Source organism: Oryctolagus cuniculus, chromosome 14 (assembly GCF_964237555.1).
Source record: "Oryctolagus cuniculus chromosome 14, mOryCun1.1, whole genome shotgun sequence".
In the NCBI taxonomy this organism is placed as follows: Eukaryota; Metazoa; Chordata; class Mammalia; order Lagomorpha; family Leporidae; genus Oryctolagus; species Oryctolagus cuniculus.
The window spans coordinates 68,752,771-68,775,546 of record NC_091445.1 but is presented as its reverse complement, the minus strand read 5'-3'; the positions used below and the strand labels follow the sequence as shown (position 1 = coordinate 68,775,546).

At 46.3% G+C, this 22,776-nt stretch overlaps 1 protein-coding gene and 1 long non-coding RNA gene across 10 annotated transcripts in view; one reads left to right on the top strand and one right to left on the bottom strand.

Moving 5' to 3' along the window:
• The window catches only part of NIM1K (NIM1 serine/threonine protein kinase), a 72,590-nt gene that overhangs the window by 19,775 nt on the left and 30,039 nt on the right, over positions 1–22,776 (bottom strand). The window contains exon 2 of the mRNA XM_002714012.4: positions 1,057–2,031. Coding sequence (XP_002714058.1) covers positions 1,057–1,348 — 292 coding nt within the window. The 5' untranslated portion in view covers positions 1,349–2,031. The remainder of the gene's footprint in view (positions 1–1,056; positions 2,032–22,776) is intronic.
• On the top strand, positions 2,028–22,171 carry LOC138845189 (uncharacterized). Of its 9 annotated transcripts, none has more exons than XR_011382025.1 (5): positions 2,028–2,221; positions 2,815–2,873; positions 2,969–3,003; positions 9,813–9,898; positions 21,918–22,171. It is a non-coding gene; the product is annotated as an uncharacterized lncRNA (long non-coding RNA). The 9 variants fall into 9 exon arrangements; XR_011382023.1 differs by lacking the exon at positions 21,918–22,171 and adding an exon at positions 14,470–14,640; XR_011382027.1 differs by lacking the exon at positions 2,969–3,003.

Below are 22,776 nucleotides of genomic sequence, written 5' to 3'. Positions count from 1 at the left end.
CATCCAGCTCTCTGTTAATGGCCTAGGAAAGCAGGAGAAGATGGCCCAAGTGCTTGGGCCCCTGCACCCACGTGGGAGACCCGGAAGAAGCTCTTGGCTCCTGGCTCTGAATCAGCCCAGTTCTGGCCTTTGTGGCCATTTGGAGAGTGAGCCTGTGGATGGAAAACCTCCCTCGGTCTCTCGCTCTCTCTGTCTGTAACTCTGCTGGGAAGAAAGGAAGGGAGGGAGGGAGGGAGAAACTGTTAGTAAGGGACTCTCAGGAACGGGCAGAGCCCCCATGTTCGAGGATTTCGGTGGACTATGACAAGCTGTAAGTTCTTTTTCCGTTGTACGTGTTGTGCCTTACTCTCCCAAGGTAATCCCCAGGTTCCGCGAAGGTAAAGGTACCACGAGGAAGTGCCCACACCAGGACGGCCGCAACAAAGGAGTGCCGGGCTGTCCCCACAGGTCTCCTGGGGTCGGAGTGGTGGGGGCTGCTAGTCCAGAATGGCGGAGGGAGCAGCAGCCAAGCAAGGGTGGAGTAAGAAGAGGTCTCGAGTGCAAACCCCTTTCCCCCAGCAGCAGCGGCCTTGGGTTAGAGTGGAAACTGGACTCTGCTATCCAGCGACAGCGGCCAGCGCGGGGTGGAGGCGAGGGGTTCTCCCCAGCCACTCCGTGCCTTGTTATTGACACACCGACGCCAGGGAAGCCAGAAGGCGGACAAGCCACCCCTCTCCCGCCGCGGGGCCTGACTGCAGAGCACAGATGCCCTCATGCAGGAGCGGATTTATCTGCCAGGGACAGTGGGAGAGGTCTGGGAGTCAAAACATCTAAGGTTGCATGGGTGAAGCCACATTCATCCTTGGATTTCAGTCTCCCCAACTGTAAAATGCAAAGAAACACACGGACCTCACGAGGTTCCTGTGAAGGAACCGACGGGGCGGTGGGGGGCGCGGGCACAGGACTGGGGGCCGCAGGGGCTGGGCGGATGCCAACGCCGCTTCCTAGCCCGGGTCTCTTCCTCCGCCCCCACACCACGGCGGAGGGTCGAAGATCCCCGGGAAGGTCGGACCCTACCTTTGGTTAGAGAGTGGATGCCGAGCTTGACCTGGGAGAAGTTGCCGCTGCCAAGTTCGCCGCGAATGCGGTAGAAGCCGATTCGCTTGCCGAGCGTGATCTCCCGCAGCACCTTCTCATCCTGGGACATGTCCTGCGTCAGCTTCTCGAAGGGCGTCAGCTGGCGGGGCTGGCCCTCCTCGGCCTCCTGGCTGCCCTCGGCTTGGCAGCCGCTCTCCCCGCTATCGCGCCGGGCCCCGCCGCCGCCGTCGGGGTTCCCCAGGCCGCCTCCATTCGCCAGCGCGGCCGTCATCGTCCTCCGCAGCCTCACGTCTCCATCTCAGCCGCGGCCACCGAGAAAGGGCAGGTTGCGGAGGAGCCCGGGCGGCGCAGCGGCTTCGATACGCGGATCTGCGACGGCGGGCTGCGCGGGAGCCGCCAGCGCGCTGGGCAGCCTCGCCGGCTTCAGCGCGAGGGGCGCAGAGGCTGCCCGGCCCAGGCCAGAGCCGCTCGCCTCGCTGCGAACATCTCCCGCCTTTCTCACGGGGCTGTCCGCGCTCTCCCTGCACTCTCCGGTCCGCGTCCCGTAACCATAGCTCTTCCCCGACCGGAGGACTCCAGGAACCTCTGAAGGCTGGACGTGGAGACTGATGTTCTGCGCTGAGAAGGGCTGGATCCCGGGGCAAAGGTCCCAGTTTGCGATTTCCTCTCAAGGCCACGGAATGTTGCACGCTGGAGGGTAAAAAGCCCCTGGGAAGCCCCCTAGTCCCTGCTGCTGGCTCTGATCACTGATCTTCATCTCGGGCGTCCCTTACGGTCAAGTCGCCGGGCCCTGGAGACCCGGATAGATGAATCTTGCAGATCAGCCTTCTGGTCACACGCGCAGCCACGGGGAGATTAAGTCCCTGCAATGTCACTTTAGCCGGCCTTTATTTAGATGAGCCTTCCCGCTAAGCTGTGAGCTGTTCTCAAAAATTTAGCAGGTGCTGGTTGGTCCTGAGAACAGAAAGTAAGAAAATTAGTAGCCCCTGTTGATGCACTGAACAGGATTTATGAGCAGTGGGAAACACTGGTGGAAATGCACTCTACACATTGAAGCAGTAGACGCTTGTCTGCACGCGATTTAGTGAGAAGATGCGCACACACTCACCGCTCAATCTCCATTTTAGAAAAGCCTTTACAGTCTGTAAGTATTTCTAACAAAACAATTTTCTTACTTCTTCAACTATAGGAAAATATGCAATATTACACTGGATTGCTTTAAAAGTAGATTTTAAAATGATGTGATAACAATTATGACAAAAGGGATTCTCTATTACTATCAGCCCTCAAATTTTAATACATTGAGTGAAACATTATAGCTCCTTTATTACTTTATGTTCATTAAATTTTTTTTTTCATTTTATTCGACTGAGAAACAGGAAGATCTTCTGCTTTTTTCACTCCCAAATGTCCACTATAGCCAGGGCTGCACCAGGCTAAAGCCAGGAGCCCAGGACTCCATCCAGGTCTCCCACGTGGGTGGCAGGGACTCGACTACTCGGGCCATCACCTGCTGCCTCCCAAGGTGTGCATTATCAGGAAGGTGGGATTGGAAATGGACCTGTGACTGAACACAGGATGCAAGCATCCCAACTGGAGTCCACCACAGCACCAATGCCCACCTCTACTTTATGTTCTTGTACAGCTTTTTGTAGTCATTTGGTTCTTTCTATGTCTTTCCATAACAAAGACTAATTTTTCTTCTTTGGCTTTTTTTTTTTTAACATATCTGATCAGATGTCAGCTTTCAGACCCAGCACCTTATTTTGAAGGTCTGTGAATGGAAGAAAACAGTGGTAAGAATGACTGCCCAGCTAGAATTCTTCAGGACTTGTGTTTTCCCCTGAGTTCTCCAGTAAGAAATAATCTCTTTCCCTCTGAATCCCCACAGCACATTGTGCATTTAAACGTCGCATTTCCATGAAGGTAGGAACTGGTCTTACTTTTCCTGTACGTTCTGTTCCCCTCTTTCTCTCAGGATGGCGAGAAAAGCCATGTTCTACGGATAGAAAGTAGCATTAAATGTGCGTTGGACTTGAGCATTCCAAACCAAAAACTTGACTGCAGACATAAAGGTTGCCTTGGCGATGTAGGTTTCCAACCTTGCTTCATTGAATATATCACATGATTACAGTTCAGTGTCCGGGTGCCTATATTGTTTTGTGGTCAAGAATGAGCTGGCCAAATAAACTCAAATAAGGAGAGTAAAGAGGAGGTTGATGCCCAGTGCTGTTCCTGTTCCTGGGAGAAACATGAGGGGCAGAGGCTTAAAAGGCACCAGGTAGTAGTAATGAAACACATCTGTAGGTCAGAGTCTGATTAGGATGTCTTAAAAAAAAAAAAAAAAAAAAAAAACATTTAAGGTAAGAGATGCTTAACTATGGTGAGGAATATTTAAGTCACTATTTTAATTTTTTTTAAGTTTGAGAGGCAGAGAGAGTGAAAGAAAGAACTCCCATCCACTGGTTCACTCCCCAAATACCCACAATGGCTGGGAATCCAGGTCTCCCGCGTGGGTGGCAGGAACCCTATCACTTGGGCCATCACTGCTGCCTCTCAGGGTCTGCATGAGCAGGAAGCTGGAGTCAGGAGCTGGAGGCTGGGATCAACCCCGCACTCTGATATACGATGGCTGTCTTTCAGAGGACCCTAACCACCCCTACATCACTGAGTCACTGCTTCTCCATTGTCCTGGGGTCACAGACCTCTTTGAGATTCTAACAAAACCTATGACTCTATCTCCAGGAATGAAAAGCACAGCCGCACAGTTTGCCTCTGGCATCAGAGTTCACAGACACTGAAACCCATCCCAGCAGCTCAGGTGAATCTCTGTGAAGGTCAAGCAGCACTAGATCTTCTCAGATTTCTGACAAAGACACCTGACAGCTTATGAGAGACTAGAAAAGGAGGAGCACTAATCTGAAAGGACCTTTAACTGAATTTCCACAAGAAGAGAATAGGAATTTCAGACAGGATGTGGTACTTGATCACCTCACTTTCTTTTTTTTTTTTTTTTTTTTTTTTTTTTTTTGACAGGCAGAGTGGACAGTGTGAGAGAGAGACAGAGAGAAAGGTCTTCCTTTGCCGTTGGTTCACCCTCCAATGGCCGCCGCTGCAGCCGGCGCACCGCGCTGATCCGATGGCAGGAGCCAGGATCCAGGTGCTTTTCCTGGTCTCCCATGGGGTGCAGGGCCCAAGCACCTGGGCCATCCTCCACTGCACTCCCTGGCCATAGCAGAGAGCTGGCCTGGAAGAGGGGCAACCGGGACAGAATCCGGCACCCTGACCGGGACTAGAACCCGGTGTGCCGGCGCCGCAAGGCGGAGGATTAGCCTATTGAGCCACGGCGCCGGCCTCACTTTCTTTTTTAAAATTTTTTTTATTTTTTGACAGGCAGAGTGAACAGTGAGAGAGAGAGAGACAGAGAGAAAGGTCTTCCTTTGTCGTTGGTTCACCCTCCAATGGTCGCCGCGGCTGGCGCACCGCGCTGATCTGAAGCCAGGAGCCAGGTACTTCTCCTGGTCTCCCATGGAGTGCAGGGCCCAAGGACTTGGGCCATCCTCCACTGCACTCCCTGTCCACAGCAGAGAGCTGGCCTGGAAGAGGGGCAACTGGGACAGAATCCGGCGCCCCGACCGGGACTAGAACCCAGTATGCCGGCGCCGCAAGGCGGAGGATTAGCCTAGTGAGCCGTGGCACCGGCCGATCACCTCACTTTCTAGCAGCTTCTAGGAAGAACTTCTCTGTTCTTGTCCTCTCAGAGTGCTTCCTCACGGTGCTGTCCTTGCCACTGGCCAATTGGTACCCTAACTAGATAAGCACCCAGGGAGCAAGAACCTCTCCTCTCCTCTCCCAGAGTTTTACACAGTGTCTGGCACTCAGTTGATAAAGCTTGGTTGAGGAAGCAATGAAACTTAGCTGTTTATCTGCTGTTATTTAGGTCTGATATAGCAGAGGGAAATATTTTCATATTTTAAATATATATTTATTTGAAGGGCCGGTGCTATGGTGCAACAGGTTAACATGCAACCTGCAGTGGCAGCATTTGATGTGGGCACTGGTTCAAGTCCTGGCCTTTCATTAAATAAATAAATCTTTAAAAACATGTCACAACTCTCTGCCCAAAAGTACATAAATAACAACAAACAAATCACATGTCAAACTGGTAGGGAAAACTTCTCAACACATATGATAGATAATGGATGAATTTATAAATAAATAAGTAATTTTTACAAATTGCTAAGAAATATACCAATATCTCAAAAGAAAAATGATTTTAAAAAATGTGAAGGGGGCCAGTGCTGTGGCTTAGCCGGCCAAGCTGCCGCCTGCAGTGTCAGCATCCCATATGGGCGCCAGTTTGAGACCTGGCTGCTCCACTTCTGATCCAGCTCTCTGTTATGGCCTGGAAAAGCAACCGAAGACAGCCCAAGTCCTTGGGCCCCTGCACCCACGTGGGATACAGAAAGAAGCTCGTGGCTCCTGGCTTCAGATCGGCACAGCTCCGGCTGTTGCAGCCATCTGGGGAGTGAACCAGCAGATGGAAGACCTCCCCGCCCCCCCGCCCCCTTGCGTCTGCCTCTCTGTAACTCTGCCTTTCAAATAAATAAATAAATCTTAAAAAAAAAAAAGAGTGGATAGACATTTCACAGAAAACTACAAATGGTTCTAAATACATAAAAAGATGACCAACCTCAAACAAATGTGCATTAAAACTACAATGAGATTGGAATTTTCACACATTAAATTTGGATCTACAAAAAACTGTGATAATGCACTAGTGAGAAAAAAATGTAGGGAACCAGGAACTCTGAGTTTCACTGTCACTGAAACTGTAACCTGGCACAGCTGCTCGCAGGGCAATTTGGCTGTAGCTATTAAATTACAAGTTACCTGTCTTTTCTCTCATCAGTTAACTCCACTTCTAGAATTTATCTTATGTACACATGCACAAAGATGCCTTTTGGTTTGTTTGTTTGTTTCTTTCTTTCTTTGTTTTGAGGAGCAGAGAGACACAGACAGACAGAGCTCTTATCTGCTGTATTACTCCTCACACGCTCCTATCAGCTAGGGCCAGACCAGGTCAGAGACAGCAGACAGGAACTCAGTCCAGGTCTTCCATGTGAGTGGCAGGGAACCAATTACTTGAGCCATCACTTGCTCCTTTCCAGGGTCTGCATTGGCAGGAGGCTGGAACTGGGAGCTGTTATAACTTCAACCCAGATACTCTGATATGGGACACAGGCATCTTAACTACTAGGCCAAACAGCCACATCCAGATGCCTGTATTTTGACATAAAAAGTCACTAATGCATTATTTTGCATAGAAAAACTAGAAACTTCAATTTTCCATCAGTAGGGAACCAGTTAAATATTTATTTAACCATGCTATTAAATATTAATACATATTTATTTGGCCATTGTATATTTATATAATATACATATTATTATGCACTCATGAAAAAAGAATGAGCTACAATATCCAAGATAGACTGTTAAGAGGTCAGAAGAGTGTAATGTGATACTCAGAGGTCTAAGAAAGAGGAGGATGTAACTAAGAAACTGGCAAGTTTATTTCACATGGGAAAAGTAATTGTTGAACTGGGGATTGCAGCAACAGAAAGGTGTATTTTGTATTGCTTATGATTTCATTATATTACACATGCATGTATTTACCTTCAACAAAGAAAATAATTATATATGTAATGTGTTACCACCTTACATAGTTGGTGTACACTAAATTTGCTTCACTTTTTGTTATACAAGGGAATCACAATATCTGATTAATATTTAATGGATTACTTTTAGGTTTGATTTTCTTATTTGAAAGGCAAAGCAGCAGCAGCAGCTGAGAGAGAGGAGAGAGAGCTTCTATCCACTGGTTCACTCCCCAGTTGCCGCCAACAGTCATGGCTGGGTCACACCAAGGCCAGGAGCCCAGACTCCATCTGGATCTGCCTTGTGCGTGGCAGGAACCCAAGTACTCGGGTCCTCCATTGCAGATAGCTGGACTGGAAGCCGAGCAGCCACGACTTGAACCGTCACTCAGATATGGGATATGCACAGCTTAACCAAGGCATCACAATGCTCACCCCTGATGGGTTACTTTCAAAAAATCAGATGATGATCAGGGGCTTCTGGTTCAATGCAGAGAAGGTAACACTCTAATTCATCTCTATTTCCTTCTGCAAACCTTCAAAATGATAGAATAAGGAGAGAAAAGGGAAAACCCAAAGGATAAAGAGGCTGAGAAAGAAGATAGAAGGAGGTGAGTAACTTGACAACGACAGTGAAGAAAACTGTAACCTAAATTTGGTCTAATGAGTGTGCCAATGAGATTCTCTTGTCTGAGCGCTCAAAAGACTTCAAATTCTGGGAGACCCAGTACCTCAAAGGTTGGAGGAAGGCTGCAGGATCACAGACATGGGAACTGAATGTGGAGCAGAGAGAACCCCAGGTCTCTCTCTCAGCCCCCACAGACAATCCCCAGCCCTACTCAGGGAGACAAGGCAGCAGAGACAGGAATAGATAAAACTCTGGGCTTTCTAACCTCCCATTTCTCTCTGTAATCTGAGTTTCTGGAATGGAGCGAAAGGGTTTACCAGCCTCATTTGGACGGCGCTCAGGAGAATAGGCCTTCTGAAAACTGCTTTTGGAGGTTCTCCAACACAAAAGCCGCCTGACCACTACTGCACAAGTCCCCAGACGCCAGTCTCACACACACACAAGGAGTTTCCTATCCGACTTGAGTGTCTTCCTCGTAGAATGAAAGACCAGTCAGTCCAGGGGCACCAGACACCTGAGCAAAGGCTCCAAAATGGCAGAAAGAAACCATACTCAACCCAACAACCCAACTCAAACCACCGCCACCAGGGATAAAAGGGACTTGAAGGACACAGACAGCAATGAGGAAGCAGACAATGACAGATAAGATAGTGCATCCTTCGAACCAGAACAATGGACTAAAAAGTGAACAAATAAGACAACTCTGACAACAAAAAAAGCAAATAAAAAATATCAACTTCAGATTTAGAAATACTGTTAGGAAGAGAAAATGATTTAGATAATACTGTTTCTTATGTGTCTGTAATGGTGTACTATAAAATAAAAACAATATAAATAATTATCAATTATAATTTTTACTTTCACTTATAATGAATTTTATTGAAATAAAAAAAGCAACTAAAGAATTCATTTGAAGAATCATAAAACTTTTTCAAAAAAATGAAAAATGGAGAAGAAAAAGACAAGAACTGGATAATCAATTCAGAAAATCCCACATCTAATTCTTATATTCCAGTCTTTTTTAAATTTCTTTTAAGATTTTATGTATTTATTTGACAAGCAGAGTTAAAGACAGAAAGGAAGAGACAGAGAGAAAGGTCGCCCATTCACTGGGTCACTCCCTAAATGGCCACAATGGCCGGAACTGGGTGGATCTGAAGCCAGAAGCTTCTTAAAGAGCTCCCATGGGGAAGCAGGGGCCCAAGCACGTGGGGCATCCTCCACTGCTTTCCTAGGCCTTCAGTAGAGAGTGGGATTGGAGGTGGAGCAGCCAGGATTCGAAATGGCACCCATATGGGATGCCAGAGCCTCAGGTGAAGGCTTAGCCTACTAAGCCACAGTGCCAGCCCCCAGATTCCCAGTCTTACTATTGTACTCCCAATACAGTAAAATATATGATTTCTATAGTACTTAATTACCATCAAAACTAAGAAATTTCAAAAATAGTAATGAATGGGGAAGAACTCTGAGTTCTCACACATTCCCATAGAATAAAAAAGTAGAGGGCACAAGTTTGGTGTAGCAATTAGGACACTGCCTGGGACACCTGCATCCTGTATCAGAGGGCCTGGGGAGGAGTCCTGGCTCCATTTCCGGTTCTAGTTTCCGCTAATGCGCACACTGGGTGGCAGCAGGTGATGGCTCATTTACTTGCTTCCCTGTCACCCGCAAAGAAGTCTCAGCTTGAGTTCCCACTTCTTGCCTTCAACCTGGTCCAGTCCTAGAAGCTGCGGGCATTTGGGGAGTTAGAGATCACTCAGTCCTAGAAGCTGCAGGCATTTGGGGAGTTAGAGATCACTCAGTCCTAGAAGCTGCGGGCATTTGGGGAGTTAGAGATCACTCTTTTTGTCTCTTTGTCTCTCTCTAGCTGCCTCACAAATAATTTTGTAAAAGCAGAAGTAACGGCTGGCACCGCGGCTCACTAGGCTAATCCTCCGCCTGCGGCGCCGGCACACCGGGTTCTAGTCCCAGTCGGGGCGCCGGATTCTGTCCCGGTTGCCCCTCTTCCAGTCCAGCTCTCTGCTGTGGCCCGGGAGTGCAGTGGAGGATGGCCCAAGTGCTTGGGCCCTGTACCCCATGGGAGACCAGGAGAAGTACCTGGCTCCTGCCTTCGGATCAGCGCTGTGCGCCGGTCGCAGCGTGCCAGCCATGGCGGCCATTGGAGGGTGAACCAACGGCAAAGGAAGACCTTTCTCTCTGTCTCTCTCTCACTGTCCACTCTGCCTGTAAAAAAAAAAAGAAAAAAGAAAAAAAAAGAAAAAAAAAGGCAGAAGTAACAATCTAACAGGGAAGAAGATAAATCCTGTTTTGGGTATCTGGTATCTGTGGGAGTATTTTTTTTTATCATTTTTTATTTTGCGGGATTTTTTTGGTTAGATGTCTGGAAATAGAAATCCTCATTACAAGTTGTAGGATTGATAGAAATTATATATGTTTTTATTTCTTTCTAGTAGTGTTCCAAAAACATCAAGCTACATTATGCTGAAAAATAAGCAAATAATGAAGCTTATGGCATACCTGATTTTCTCAGGAGCAGGTGGGATTTTTGCTGTTTTGCCTTTTGTTGTTGTTGTCTTGCCTTCTGCTCTTTTTTTTTAAAAAATCTTACTATTTGTTTGAAAGGCAGATGGAGTCAGCACTGTGGTGTAGTAAGTTAAACCTCTACCTGCAGCGCCAGTATCCCATATGGGCATGGATTCGTTCGTGTCTTGGCTGCTCCTCTTCTGATCCAGCTCTGTGCTGATGGCCTGGGAAAGCAGTGGAGAATGGCCCAAGTCCTTGGGCCCTGCACCCATGTGGGAGACCCTGAAGAAGCTCCTGGCTCCTGGCTCCAGATCAGCGCAGCTCTGGCTTTTGTGGCCATTTCAGGAGTGAACCAGCAGATGGAAGATCTCTCTCTCTCTGTCTCTCCCTCTATCTATAACTCTGCCTCTCAAATGAAGAAAGAAAGAAAAGAAAAGAAAAGAAAAGAAAAGAAAAGAAAAGAAAAGAAAAGAAAAGAAAAGAAAAGAAAAGAAAGAGAGAGAGAGGAGGGAGGGAGGAAGGAAGCTGGCGCTGCGGCTCACTAGGCTAATCCTCTGCCTGTGGCGCCCGCACACCGGGTTCTAGTCCCGGTCGGGGTGCCGGATTCTGTCCCGGTTACTACTCTTCCAGTCCAGCTCTCTGCTGTGGCCCGGGAAGGAAGAGGCAGAATGACAGAGACAGAGGGAGAGACCACACACACACACAGATCTTCCATCTACTGGTTCATTCACTGGATATAGGCAACAGCCAGGGCTGGGCCAGGCCAAAGCCAGGATCTAGGAGCCAGGAACTCCATCTGGGTCTCCTACGTGGATAACAGGCATGCAAATCTTTGGGCCATATCTGCTGCCTCTCAGGATATACATTAGTAGGAAGCTGGATTGGAACCGGAGGTGGGACTCGAGCCCAGACACTCTAATATGGCATGTGGGCATCCCAAGTGGAGCATAACTTGCCGTGTCACAATTCCTCCCCCACCCTTTTGATTTTGGAACTTTTTATGGACATTAATGAGCACTTAGAAACCCAATCAGACAAATCTATGGAGTCATACCATTGCAGATCAAAGTCTCTGCAAGAGGCAGAACGGTCCCTAATTATTACTTACTATTGCTGCACAGCAATGCATTAAGTAAGATGAAAGAAAACAGAGCTGACTCAGTGATTTAATTTCTTGACTTGCAAGCCACTGTGAAAATAATATCAAAGCAAACCATCTTGCCTTTGTTCTCTCTGTCTGAGTTCAAATTACAAAAACTTCTGGGCAAGACTCTCAGATAAGCTCTTCATTGGTTAGCAAGGCCAGACACTGGCCTGCTTAGAGGAAAATCTGGGTTTTTTCTCTATGTGTGGCAGAAAAGATTCAATGATACCCAAACTCAGATAGTAATCAACTTAGACCTGGCTCTATCCAAGGGATCAGTAACAAACACCTTTCACTTGCACCATCTTGGCTATAGGTGTTATATCTTAATGTTAGTCGTCGCAAAGCACACCGGACACCGGAGTAAGGGAAAAGGTTTATTGGGGAACACCCTACAGACTGGAGTGAAGGGGCGGTGAAGGAAAAGAGAGGGAGACTGTAAGAGAGAGAGACAGAGAGGAGAAGAGCTAGCTAGGAGAGAAGAGAGAGGAGAGGAGAGAGGAGAGCAGAGCCAAGAGATCAGAGGAGGAGGCTAGAGAGAGGAACCGCGAGAGAACAGGAGAGAAGGGCCAAGAGAGCATGTGTTCAGGAACAGGCCCTTTTAAAACTTTGCCTGAGGGCGGGCAGGGAAGCAGGAGCAGCGAATCCCATTAGGATGGGGGTGGAGCCTGGCTCAGGTAGCTGGGCCATGTGGCCACCTGGCTACAACTGTGCCAGTTTCCTAACAATAGGCCTTAGCCCTTTATTTCTCAACACACATGTCAAGATGTTCAAAGAGGTGGGGACGTGCAGAAATTTTGAAGCAAATGGAAAATCAGTGCAAGATGATTGTGCCCTAGTTCAGCAGTGTTGTAACAATACCTCTCCCCTACTTACTCTCACAGGCGACTGTCCCTCCCTAGCCACTCGGCCCAGGTCTCCTCCACTGTACACACATCTGCTCCCCTTGGTCAGTCACTGGTCTGATGGGCTTGCAGCGGCTCTTTCCACTTGAGTTCCCCCACCCTTAGGGTTCCCTTCTCCATTAGGGACCAGAGTGCCTGGGGAGCCTTTCAGGTGTTTCATGTGGTTTGTGACCTACGGCATCTCCTATGCCCAGCAAGACAGGGCACCCTTGCTCACTTCAGCCAGACAGCCATGCTGGAATGCAGGCTTACTTTCACTAAACCTTTTAAATCTAAAAAAAAACAAAAAACCTTACAGTCAAGAATTTGAAGAGGGCTGGTGCTGTGGCATAGTGGGCTAAGCCTCTACCTGCGGCACCAGCAGACTCTATGGGTGTCGGTTCGAGTCCTGGCTATTCCTCTTCCCATTCAGTTCTCTGCTCTGGCCTGGGAAAGCAGCGAAAGATGGATCAAGTCCTTGGACCCCTACACCTGGGTGGAAGACCTAGCAGAAGCTCCAGGCTCTAGGCTCTGGGTGGGCCCAGCTCCAGCTGTTGCAGCCACCTGGAAAGGATGGAAGGCCTTTTTCTCTGTCTCTCCCTCTCTCTGTCTGTAACTCTACCTCGCAAATAAAACTAAATCAAATCTTAAAAAAAAAAAAAAGAATTGAAGAGAGATTCCATTTTTAAATGATGGAATAATTATTTTAAGATTATTTGCAAAACACAGGTAGGCCAAGTGAAACAGCACTGGCAGGTCAGATTTCGTCCTTAGGCTGGCAACTTGCAACTCTTGAGAGGAGAATCACCCAAAACCCAAAAGCAGGCGGGAGAGGGATCATCCATAGCACCACAGGGAAACACATCTGGGATTGCTACATATTATGCCCTTATCAGATATTTGCCTCAGCATCTTACAGCCTTGTAGTGATCAAAACATGCAAATAACAATGCCTGTTTATTGCATATTCCCCATTTAAGCATCAAATTCATTCTCAACAGTTGTTTGTATCTTTCTATACTCAATTATTTTCCTAATTTCCCCATTAAGGTAAAAATGTTGACAGGTATTTCATTAGCAGTTAGTTGAGTATGTTGTAGTTTTGTCTAGCTCTGAGATCAGAGTTGTGAGAAAAATGTTACTGGTACAGAACGATACAGACAAGAGTTGAGTGTAGCCTACAAATGTCACAGACTGAAAGGGAGACATCCACATCTGTGAGGTCTGAGATACCACACTAGTTTCTTAGTGAAGGTATCTTTAATCTTCAGATGTTTTATTGCTAAAAGCAGAAATATTTTTTAAAAAGACTAGGGACAAGCATTTGGTGCAGTGATTAAGATGCAGCTTGGTACCCCGCATTCCATATCTTGGTGTCTGGGTTTGAGCTCTGCTTCCAGTTCCAGCTTCCTGCTAATGCACAGTCTGGGAGGCAACAGGTGATGGCTCAAGTACTTTGAATCATGGCCACCTACATTGGAGACACAGACTGAATTCTGGGCTCCTGGCTTCAGCCTGGCCCGACCCCAGCTGTTGCAGGAATTTCAAACATGCGAGGAAGACAATGAAGTCACCTCATTCCAGAAGCTCAGGCCCTTCCCCATTAGGATTTTGGTCTCTATTATAATTCATTCCCAGATGAAATCGTGCATTAAGTTACAAGCAGGTATCATCGGTGAGTGAGGAAAAGACCGCTCTCTTCTCCTGAGAAATAACTCACTTGGGCAACAGCTCGAGAACTCAGTACACGCGCGCCTATCTGCAGCTCACAGTTTATTTTTAGGGGATTAAAACTATTTGCAAGTCAAAGCAGAAACTGCTCTTTTGCTGCTCCCAACTTTCTTCAGCTCAGATGTAAGGGGCTCATCTTGGGTGATGGCCCTACAGGATGTTAGAAAAACCTCCCGTTCTATTTTGAGAAAAACAAAAACCCAAGAAAGTCTATTGTGGCAGTCGGCTCCAGGGCAATCGTCATGGATAAGGAAAACGTTGCTGCAGAACAAAAGGTCTTCCTTTTTGCATCACAAGTTCAAGTGGATTTGAAGTCTTACTGAAAGCTTCTTATACATTGGCTTTTTTTTTTTTTTTTTTGGTTAAGATTTATTTATGTATTTATTTGAGAGTCAGAGTTACACAGAGACAGAGGAGAGGCAGAGAGAGAGAGAGAGAGAGAGAGGTCTTCCATCCACTGGTTTACTCCCCAACTGGCCACAACGGCAGGCTGCAGGGGCCCAAGGACTTGGGCCATGTTTCACTGCCTTCCCAGGCCATGGCAGAGAGCAGGATCAGAAGTGGAGCAGCTGGGACTCGAACTGGCACCCATATGGGATGCGGCACTGCAGGCGGCAGCTTTACCCACTTTGCCCCATCCTGTACACTGTAATTGTTCCCTTTACACAGAATAAGGAACAGATCTGAGAAGTCTTCAATATTTGCCCAGAAGTAGAGGTGAGAGGAGGTGGTGGCAAGTGACAAAAGAGAAGTTATTAAGCACAAAAATAGTAAGAAATGTGTAATAACAATCTGAACTGACATTAATTTTTTAAATCTTCATAGATATGGAACCAGCGTGTCAGAGCCAGTATCCCAAAGCACTGCGGAGAGAGAAGGGCGATGTTCGCGGGGGCTGAATAAAGCGGTGGCTTCTGTGGGCTTTAGCTCTGCCACCACAGAAAGTTCTCCACCAGACTCCATTCTTTGATTTAAATAAACATATTTTCTTAAATTAATGCAAATTGCCATAGAAAACACAGTTTCATGCTCTTTCTACTAGTATGACTATCCTAAGAAGCACTCTGATAGAAATTCTGGAGTCACTGCTGCATGTCAGGACATTCTTGTGCCCTGGTATGTAGCGTGTATCTGTACATGCATAGAGAGAGGCCTGGGAGAATTCAGACTGAACGAATGGGTGGCAGTGGGGTAGGGAGTAGGTGGTGCAGAACCGGGGAGCAGTGAAAGGGGGTGTAGGAGAGGTCGGCAGTCATTCCTCACTATCTTCCCTTCTTTCTTTTACAGCAGTTATCCCCGGCCTCGATCCACACCCAAGTCACCAAGGACTATTTTAAAAATGCAGACACCCAGGCCCCCACCCCCAAGGAGTTTGATTTAAAGTGACACAAATAACTGTATCTTTCGTTTGTAAAAGTACCACATTGGGCCGGCGCCGCGGCTCAATAGGCTAATCCTCCGCCTGTGGCACCGGCACCCCAGGTTCTAGTCCTGGTTGGGGCACCAGATTCTGTCCCGTTTGCTCCTCTTCCAGTCCAGCTCTCTGCTGTGGCCCGAGAGTGCAGTGGAGGATGCCCTGCACCTGGCTCCTGGCTTCGGATCAGCGCAGCACGCTGGCCATTGGGGGGTGAACCAATGGTAAAGGAAGACCTTTCTCTCTCTCTCACTGTCCACTCTGCCTGTCCAAAAAAAAAAAAAAAAAAGTACTACATTCACTTGTAACAAGTGAATCTTCATACCATATTTTTCAAGTAATACGGCTAATCTAAATTGGGTTTGAAATCTTGATTGCATTTAACTTGGCCAAATTTTCTTTTTCTCATGCTTGTAAACAAGCTATAAGGAAAATGAACTTTAAATAGAATTTTAGGTATACGCATTTAGCTTCACAGTTAAGAAACTTGCATCCTGTATCAGAGTGCACCACCTCTGACTCCACCTTCCACCCATAGAGTCTCTAGGAGACAGTAGTAATGACTCAAGAAATTGGATTCCTGCCACCCATATGAAAGATGTGGATGGAGTTCCCAGCTTTGGTCTGGCCCAGCTCGGGTTGCTGTGGGCATTTGGGAAGTGAACCAGCACATGGGAGTGCCCTCTCTTTCTATTTGCCTCTCTCTCTCTCTCTCTGCTTTTCAAATAAATAAATTTTTTAAATGACTGGGGTTTTATATTTTTACATTCTTCAGTATCGTTAATGTAAAATTTTAATTTATATTTACTTATAATAAAATAATCTATGTCCCAACCAGAGAATTTCATTCCTTTAAAAGTTACCATATATGACCCAAGTTTGGGAAACTGTTTTTGAGGGAGATTCCTCCACATTAAACAACCAAATGGGATCTTGGAGTAAGTACTACCTTAGGGTCGTGCAAGGGTAGGGTTGTGACATTCCTACTCAATGCTCCAGTGCCCTTGAGCAAGCCCCTCCCCTTTCTCAGGCTCTTTCCTAGCAGGTTAGAGTGTTGGATGCTGATGTGCACAACACATTTCTACCCTGGCCTTCTGGGAGTTGGAGTTTTAAAAAGTGGGATGAATTCCAAAATGTTTGTGGAAGAAAAATCCAGAAGTCCAGGTGTCACATTGCCCTCTTCTGGACCTTTGCGGCATCCACATTATCAAACACACACACGTAACCATGCTGAAAAACAAATTTGGCCAAGTTAAATGCAATCAAGATTTCAAACTCAATTTAGATTAGCAGTATTACTTGAAAAATATGGTATGTAGATTCACTTGTTACAAGTGAATGTGGTACTTTTTTTTTTATTTTGGCAGCTCAGTGTTCTATTCCCTTCACAAACAATTTACAGAATTGGATTTGAACGTACTCCAACAGAAGCGGTAGAAGACAACTGGGATGGCAATGAGTTTTAAAGAAGTAGGCGTTGATGTGGAAGACTGGACTCAGGAGAGTTTAACACTTTCATCTCCCTCTACTGCTTCAATATAAGAAATACTGTCAGCTGAGCCGGCGCCGTGGCTCAATAGGCTAATCCTCCACCTTGCGGCGCCGGCACACCGGGTTCGAGTCCCGGTTGGGGCGCCGGATTCTGTCCCGGTTGCCCCTCTTCCAGGCCAGCTCTCTGCTATGGCCAGGGAGTGCAGTGGAGGATGGCCCAGGTGCTTGGGCCCTGCACCCCATGGGAGACCAGGAAAAGCACCTGGCTCCTGGCTCCTGCCAGGATCAGCGCGGTGCGCCGGCTGCAGCGGCGGCCATTGGAGGGTGAACCAACGGCAAAAAGGAAGACCTTTCTCTCTCTGTCTCTCTCTCTGTCCACTCTGCCTGTCAAAAAAAAAAAAAAAAAAAAAAAAAAAAGAAATACTGTCAGCTGCCCTTAGTCAAGTGCAAATTCTGTATTTTTGTCTAACAAACTCTTTTAAGAGCCTCCCCCAGCCACTCTTCCAGCCAGGCATGGAATTTCTGTGTTCTGAAGGCACTCACTTATTCCCACAACGTTGTTTCTTTCCCTCTGTGCCCACGCCTTCCCGTCCTGTGAAGATGGCTCCTGTCTCATTTCCTTCTAAAAGCCTTCTCGGACTACTCCAGCCCACTGTCTCGCCTCCCTCTAGAACAAGGCACCAGAGCCCGGGATCCCACAATCTGGATGCTCTCTAATTCATCTGTGGGAGTGAAGCCTCCTTACAAGCTGTCCTTCCTCCACCCTCCCAGTGCCCCAGCCAGCCCTCCCAGCCACTGAGAACAGGACAGCTCAGACGCTGATGTAATCGTTTCCCCTGTCCGACACCTGGGTTCTCCTCGGAAGTTCCCGGTACTTTGGAGAGTAATCTCTCGTGTTTACTTTTTTTCCTCAAAGAAACTTTCTATTTAAGGAATACAAACTTCATGCACTTCACAAGTACAACTTCAGGAATAGAGTGATTCTTCCCACCACACCCGCCCTCCCACCCACACTCCCACCCTTCCTCCTCCTCCCTCTCCCATTCCCAGCCCCATTCTCTGCTAAGATCCATTTTCCATTAACTTTATACACAGAAGACCAACTCTATGCTAAGTAAAGAGTTCAACAATTTGCATACAAAAAACCGTTCCTCAACTGTTGAGACAAGGGCTGTTCAAAGTTATTACATCTTGAAGTTAATTTCACTTCATTTTCTTTTAAAATTAAATTAACTTTAAAGAAGCACCCAAGAATGATTAATCTTTTGCAAACACTTAGACATAACTGTAACTATGAGACATAAGAATATCCTCCACTTAATACATCAAATGAAATTAAGTCCTTGAGAATGAATTGCATTGTTAATTAAAAAAGCACCTAAGAAAACAAGCAATGGAGTGGAACACTTAGGCATAACTAAAACATATGAGACATAAGAATATCCTCTACTTAATACACTAAAACAAAATAAATCTTTAAGAACAACTTTTACTGTTAACTCTCATAATATAACTCTTTGAGAACAGAGGTCCTGCATGGGAAGTCAGCGCACAGTGACCCCTGTTGTTAATTTATATTGTGTTTACTTTTAAAGTCAAGAGAACCAAGCTTCTGGTTCTCTCCCCCAGATGTGTTCCTCTCAATTTCCTCTATCTTGGTAAATGGCAACGCATCCTTCCGGCTGAAGACAAAAACCTCAACTCCTCTTTTCATACCTCATGTTTAATCTGTCAGCAAATCCCAATGCTCTTCCTTCAAAATGTGTCCAGAACATACTCACTTTCCATCAGACAAGCCCCACCAGGTTAACAGGGAGTTATAGCTGCAGCCTCTGTAGGTGGTCTCAGAGCTTCTGTCCTGGCCTGCCTACTCGCTCACTGCTAACAGGGTCAGCTTCAAACCAAGCATCCAGAAAGATCCTTCTAAAAGCTGTCATGGCATGTCACTTCTCTACTGACCACCCTTTGACGGCTTCCCATCTCGCTTACCGGAAGTTAACACCCTAAAATGGCCCTGTGCAAAGTGGCTCACTTCCTGTCAGAGGCCATCTCCTCCAATGCCTCCTTACTCCCCACACTGGACAAGCCACGCATCTCCTCCTGATGCTTCCATGAAGACACCAAGTATGCGCCTAACTTCTGCAAACTCCTACTGACTCCTTAAAGCTCATTTCAGAGGCACATCTTTCAGGAATCTTTGCCAACCCCTCCACCATAAATCAGATAGAGTTCTCCTTTATATTTTCATCACCTCTGGCTGGCATTGTGACTTTTCTCCACCACTTCATAAAGTTATAATTTATATATAGGCTGTCTTTCTCATCAGATTGTAAACTTCTTAAGAGTAGGGATCATGTTAGACTTATGCAGACTATATTGCCAGGGGCTATTGTAATTAAGAAAGTATGTAAGAAGAGACAAATAAATCAATAGATCAGAATGGAGTCTAGAAATTAACTCAAATATATACAGTCTAGTTGATTTTCCATCAAGTCATCAAGTCAATTCAATGAAGAAAATTAAGTCTTCTTTAACAAATGGTGCTGAATCGAGTAGATATCTGTATGAATAAAAACTGAACCTCGATCTTTGTCTTACACCATACAAAAAATTAATTTGAGACAGATTATAGACTTAAACATAAAACTCGGGCTGCTATATTGGCATAGCAGGTAAAGTCACTGCCTGGTTTGCTGGCATACCATATGGGCGCTGGCTTGTGTCCTGGTGCTCCACTTCTGATCCAGCTCCCTGCTAGTGGCCTAGGAGAAGCAGTGAAAAATGGTCCAAGTGTTTGGGCTCCTGCCACCCAAGTGGGAGACCTGGATGAAGCTCCTAGTTCCTGGCTTCCACTTGGCCCAGTCCTGGCCATTGTGGCCATTTGGGGAGTGGACCAGCAGATGGAAGATCTCTGTTTCTCCTCTCTCTCTGTACTTCTGCTTTTAAAAAAGATTTATTTATTTATTTGAAAGTCAGAGTTACACAGAGAGAAGGAAAGGCAGAGAGAGAGAAGTCTTCCATCCACTGGTTCACTCCCCAATTGGCCGCAACAGCCAGGAGCCAGGAGCTTCCTCCAGGTCTTCCACGCAGGTGCAAGGACCCAAGAACTTGGGCCATCTTCCATTGCTTTCCCAGGTCATAGCAGAGAGCTGGATTGGAAGTGGAGCAGCCAGGGCTTGAACCGGTGCCCATATGGGATGCCGGCACTGCAGGTGGCAGCTTTACCCGCTACACCACAGCACTGGGCCCAATAAATAAATCTTTTTTTTTTTTTTTTTTTTTTTTGACAGGCAGAGTGGACAGTGAGAGAGAGAGAGAGAGAAACAGAGAGAAAGGTCTTCTTTTTCCATTGGTTCATCCTCCAATGGCCGCTGCGGCCGGTGCACCACGCTGATCCGAAGCCAGGAGCCAGGTGCTTCTCCTGGTCTCCGATGGGGTGCAGGGCCCAAGCACTTGGGCCATCCTGCACTGCACTCCTGGGCCACAGCAGAGAGCTGGACTGGAAGAGGAGCAACCAGGACAGAATCTGGCGCCCTGACAGGGACTAGAACCTGGGGTGCCGGCGCCGCAGGCGGAGCATTAGCCTATGGCGCTGGCCCCAATAAATAAATCTTAAAAAACAAACAAACAAACAAACAAAAAAACCCACACACATAAACCCAAGGTGAAATTTCTAAAAGTATATGTTGGGGAATATCTTTAGGAACTTGAAGTAGGTCAAAGTTTGGGGGCTACATTAAAAAGTACAAGCCATAAAAGGGGAAAAAAAGGCTGGCATTGTGACAAAGTGGGTTAAGCTGCTACCTGCGACCCTGGATCCTATATCTGCGGAGTGCCAGTTTGGGTCTCAGCTACTCTGCTTTGGATCCAGGTCCTTGCCAATGTGCCTTGGAAAACAGTGGAAAACGGCCCAAGTACTTGGACTCCTGAACACTCCTGGGAGACCTGGATGGAGTTCCAGCCCCGACCATTGCAGCCATTTGGGACATGAAACAACAGATGGAAGATCTCTTTCTCTCCATCTTTGCCCCTTCTCTGTCACTCTGCCTTTCAAATAAATAAAGTAAATCCTTGAAAAGAAAAAAAGAGAAAAGAATGAGTTTGAATTTATCAGAATTAAAAATTTCTGGGTACCAAAAGATAAGACTAACAAAACCAATAGGTAAATCACAGACTAGACTGTATACTCAGCACCCTAAACAATAGGTGACAAGCAGTAAGTGCACAATTAAATGTTGATCAACAGTATAAAAGACTCAGCTTTTTTCCATCACAACACACAGCTATTCTAATGGATCGGCCAGCTGGGGTAGCAACATCCTGTGATTGTTCAATGGGCACTGCTAGTTAGAGCGGAAATCAATTGTATTGGAGAAGGGAAAGGTATCAAGGTTAATTAATAGTAATAAAATGTGTTAAGCCTGCAAATTCAGGAGAATGTGAATAGGTCACCAGGACCTTTAGAGAATGAAATGAAATAAGGAGTGGGTAACTGTAAGACATTCACATGAGTCTGTAAGCTAGAAACACAGGTGGAATTTTGCCAGATGGACCAGAAGGTGTATGCCTCATTCTTGGTTACCTCATGCTATAGTCAGTGATTTGGCTCCCAGACTCAAACGCATGCAGATGTTTAAACCCCAAAGTCCTAAGTTAATGGTATGAAGAGGATGGATATTTAACCCAGTTCTGATGCGTAGAAGGTAGGTCTGGTGGGAGGTGCTTAGGTCATTGGAGGTGTGCCCGCAGGAAGTAATTCAAAGGGTTGGTTGTAAAGACTGAGTGAGGTCCAGGTGCTTTCTTCTTCCTGGCTCCCTTTGTGAGCCTTCCTCCACGCTCTCAGCCATGGGCCATCCACCACCCGCATTAGATGCCAAACCAATGGGTCTACCTGATCTTGGACTTGAACTTCCAAACCTGTGCTAAAAACACCTTTTCTCTTCATAAAGTCTGCTTCTCCCAGGTATTTTGTTATACTAACACAAATATGAGCAATACAACTCAGTAATATTAATAATTTCACAATGAGAAAAAGTCCACATCTAAGTGTTCTCTAGCAGATGAGGAGAACCAACATGTGACCTACCTGGATTTTAAGAGGAGTCGGGAGGAGTTTAATCACAGAGAAAGGAGGGAGTCAGAAGGGGAAAATTTATTTAGGTAAAAAGGATTAAATTGGTCCTACATACTTGGATGTGGCATAAACTACGACTGATCATGCATCTTGGTTTGTCTAAGACTGTCCAAGTGTTTTCCAAAGGAATTCATATTATCTCCTTCTTTACTCACAGAGCTGTCCTCGTTGGTGTGATGACAATGTGGTCACCCTGCTTATGTGTCTTGTTCCTTTCTCTCATTTTTGATAAAGCAAGAATAAACAGCTGTGTAGTTGCTGGTCCAATGCACTGCATCATCTGTTGGTGTCACTCCCTGGAAGGATCCTCAAGCCACGTAAGAGGGCTTCTTGTTCCTGATGAAATGACCAGTTTAGGATTGGGCTGAGATTGGAGCAACTGACAGGCTACTGTTTGGTTTGTTTTTGCTGATCCTTCACGTGGCCAGATGATCTGAGCAGCGGGAGTACAGCAGTGAGTCTTCAATGTAATTATTTTGAACTAATGTAGCTCTTCTTTGCCCCTAAGCCATCATTATTTTAAGCCATATGCTCTTTCCAAGACATAGAAACTGAGGCATGGAATAATTCAGTTAAATGATTTCTCTGGGATATTTCAACGTGAAGAATCTAGAGGAGACTTTTTTTTTTTTAAAGATTTTTATATTTATTTGAAAGTCCGAGTTAACGAGGGGTGGGGGAGTGAAAGAGGGACATCTTTCATCTGCTGGTTTACTATCCAAATGGCTACAACAGGGCTGGGGCTGGGCCAGGCAGAAGCCAGGAGCTTCTCCCAGGTCTCCCACGTGGGTGGCAGGAGCCCAAGTACCTGGCCATTTTCTGCTGCTTATCCTTGGTCATTAGAAAGGAGCTGGATAGGAAGGGGGGCAGCCCGGACTGAAACCGGCACCCACTAGGGTTGCTGACATTACAGGCGGCTACTTAACCCACTACACCACAACACTGACCTCTAGAGGAGACTTTTATTTATGATCAATTTATTTTCATTTCATCATCACTGTCACTTTTTTTTTTAAATTTTTTAAATTTGTTTGACAGATAGAATTAGACAATGAGGGAGAGACAGAGAGAAAGGTCTTCCTTCTGTTGGTTC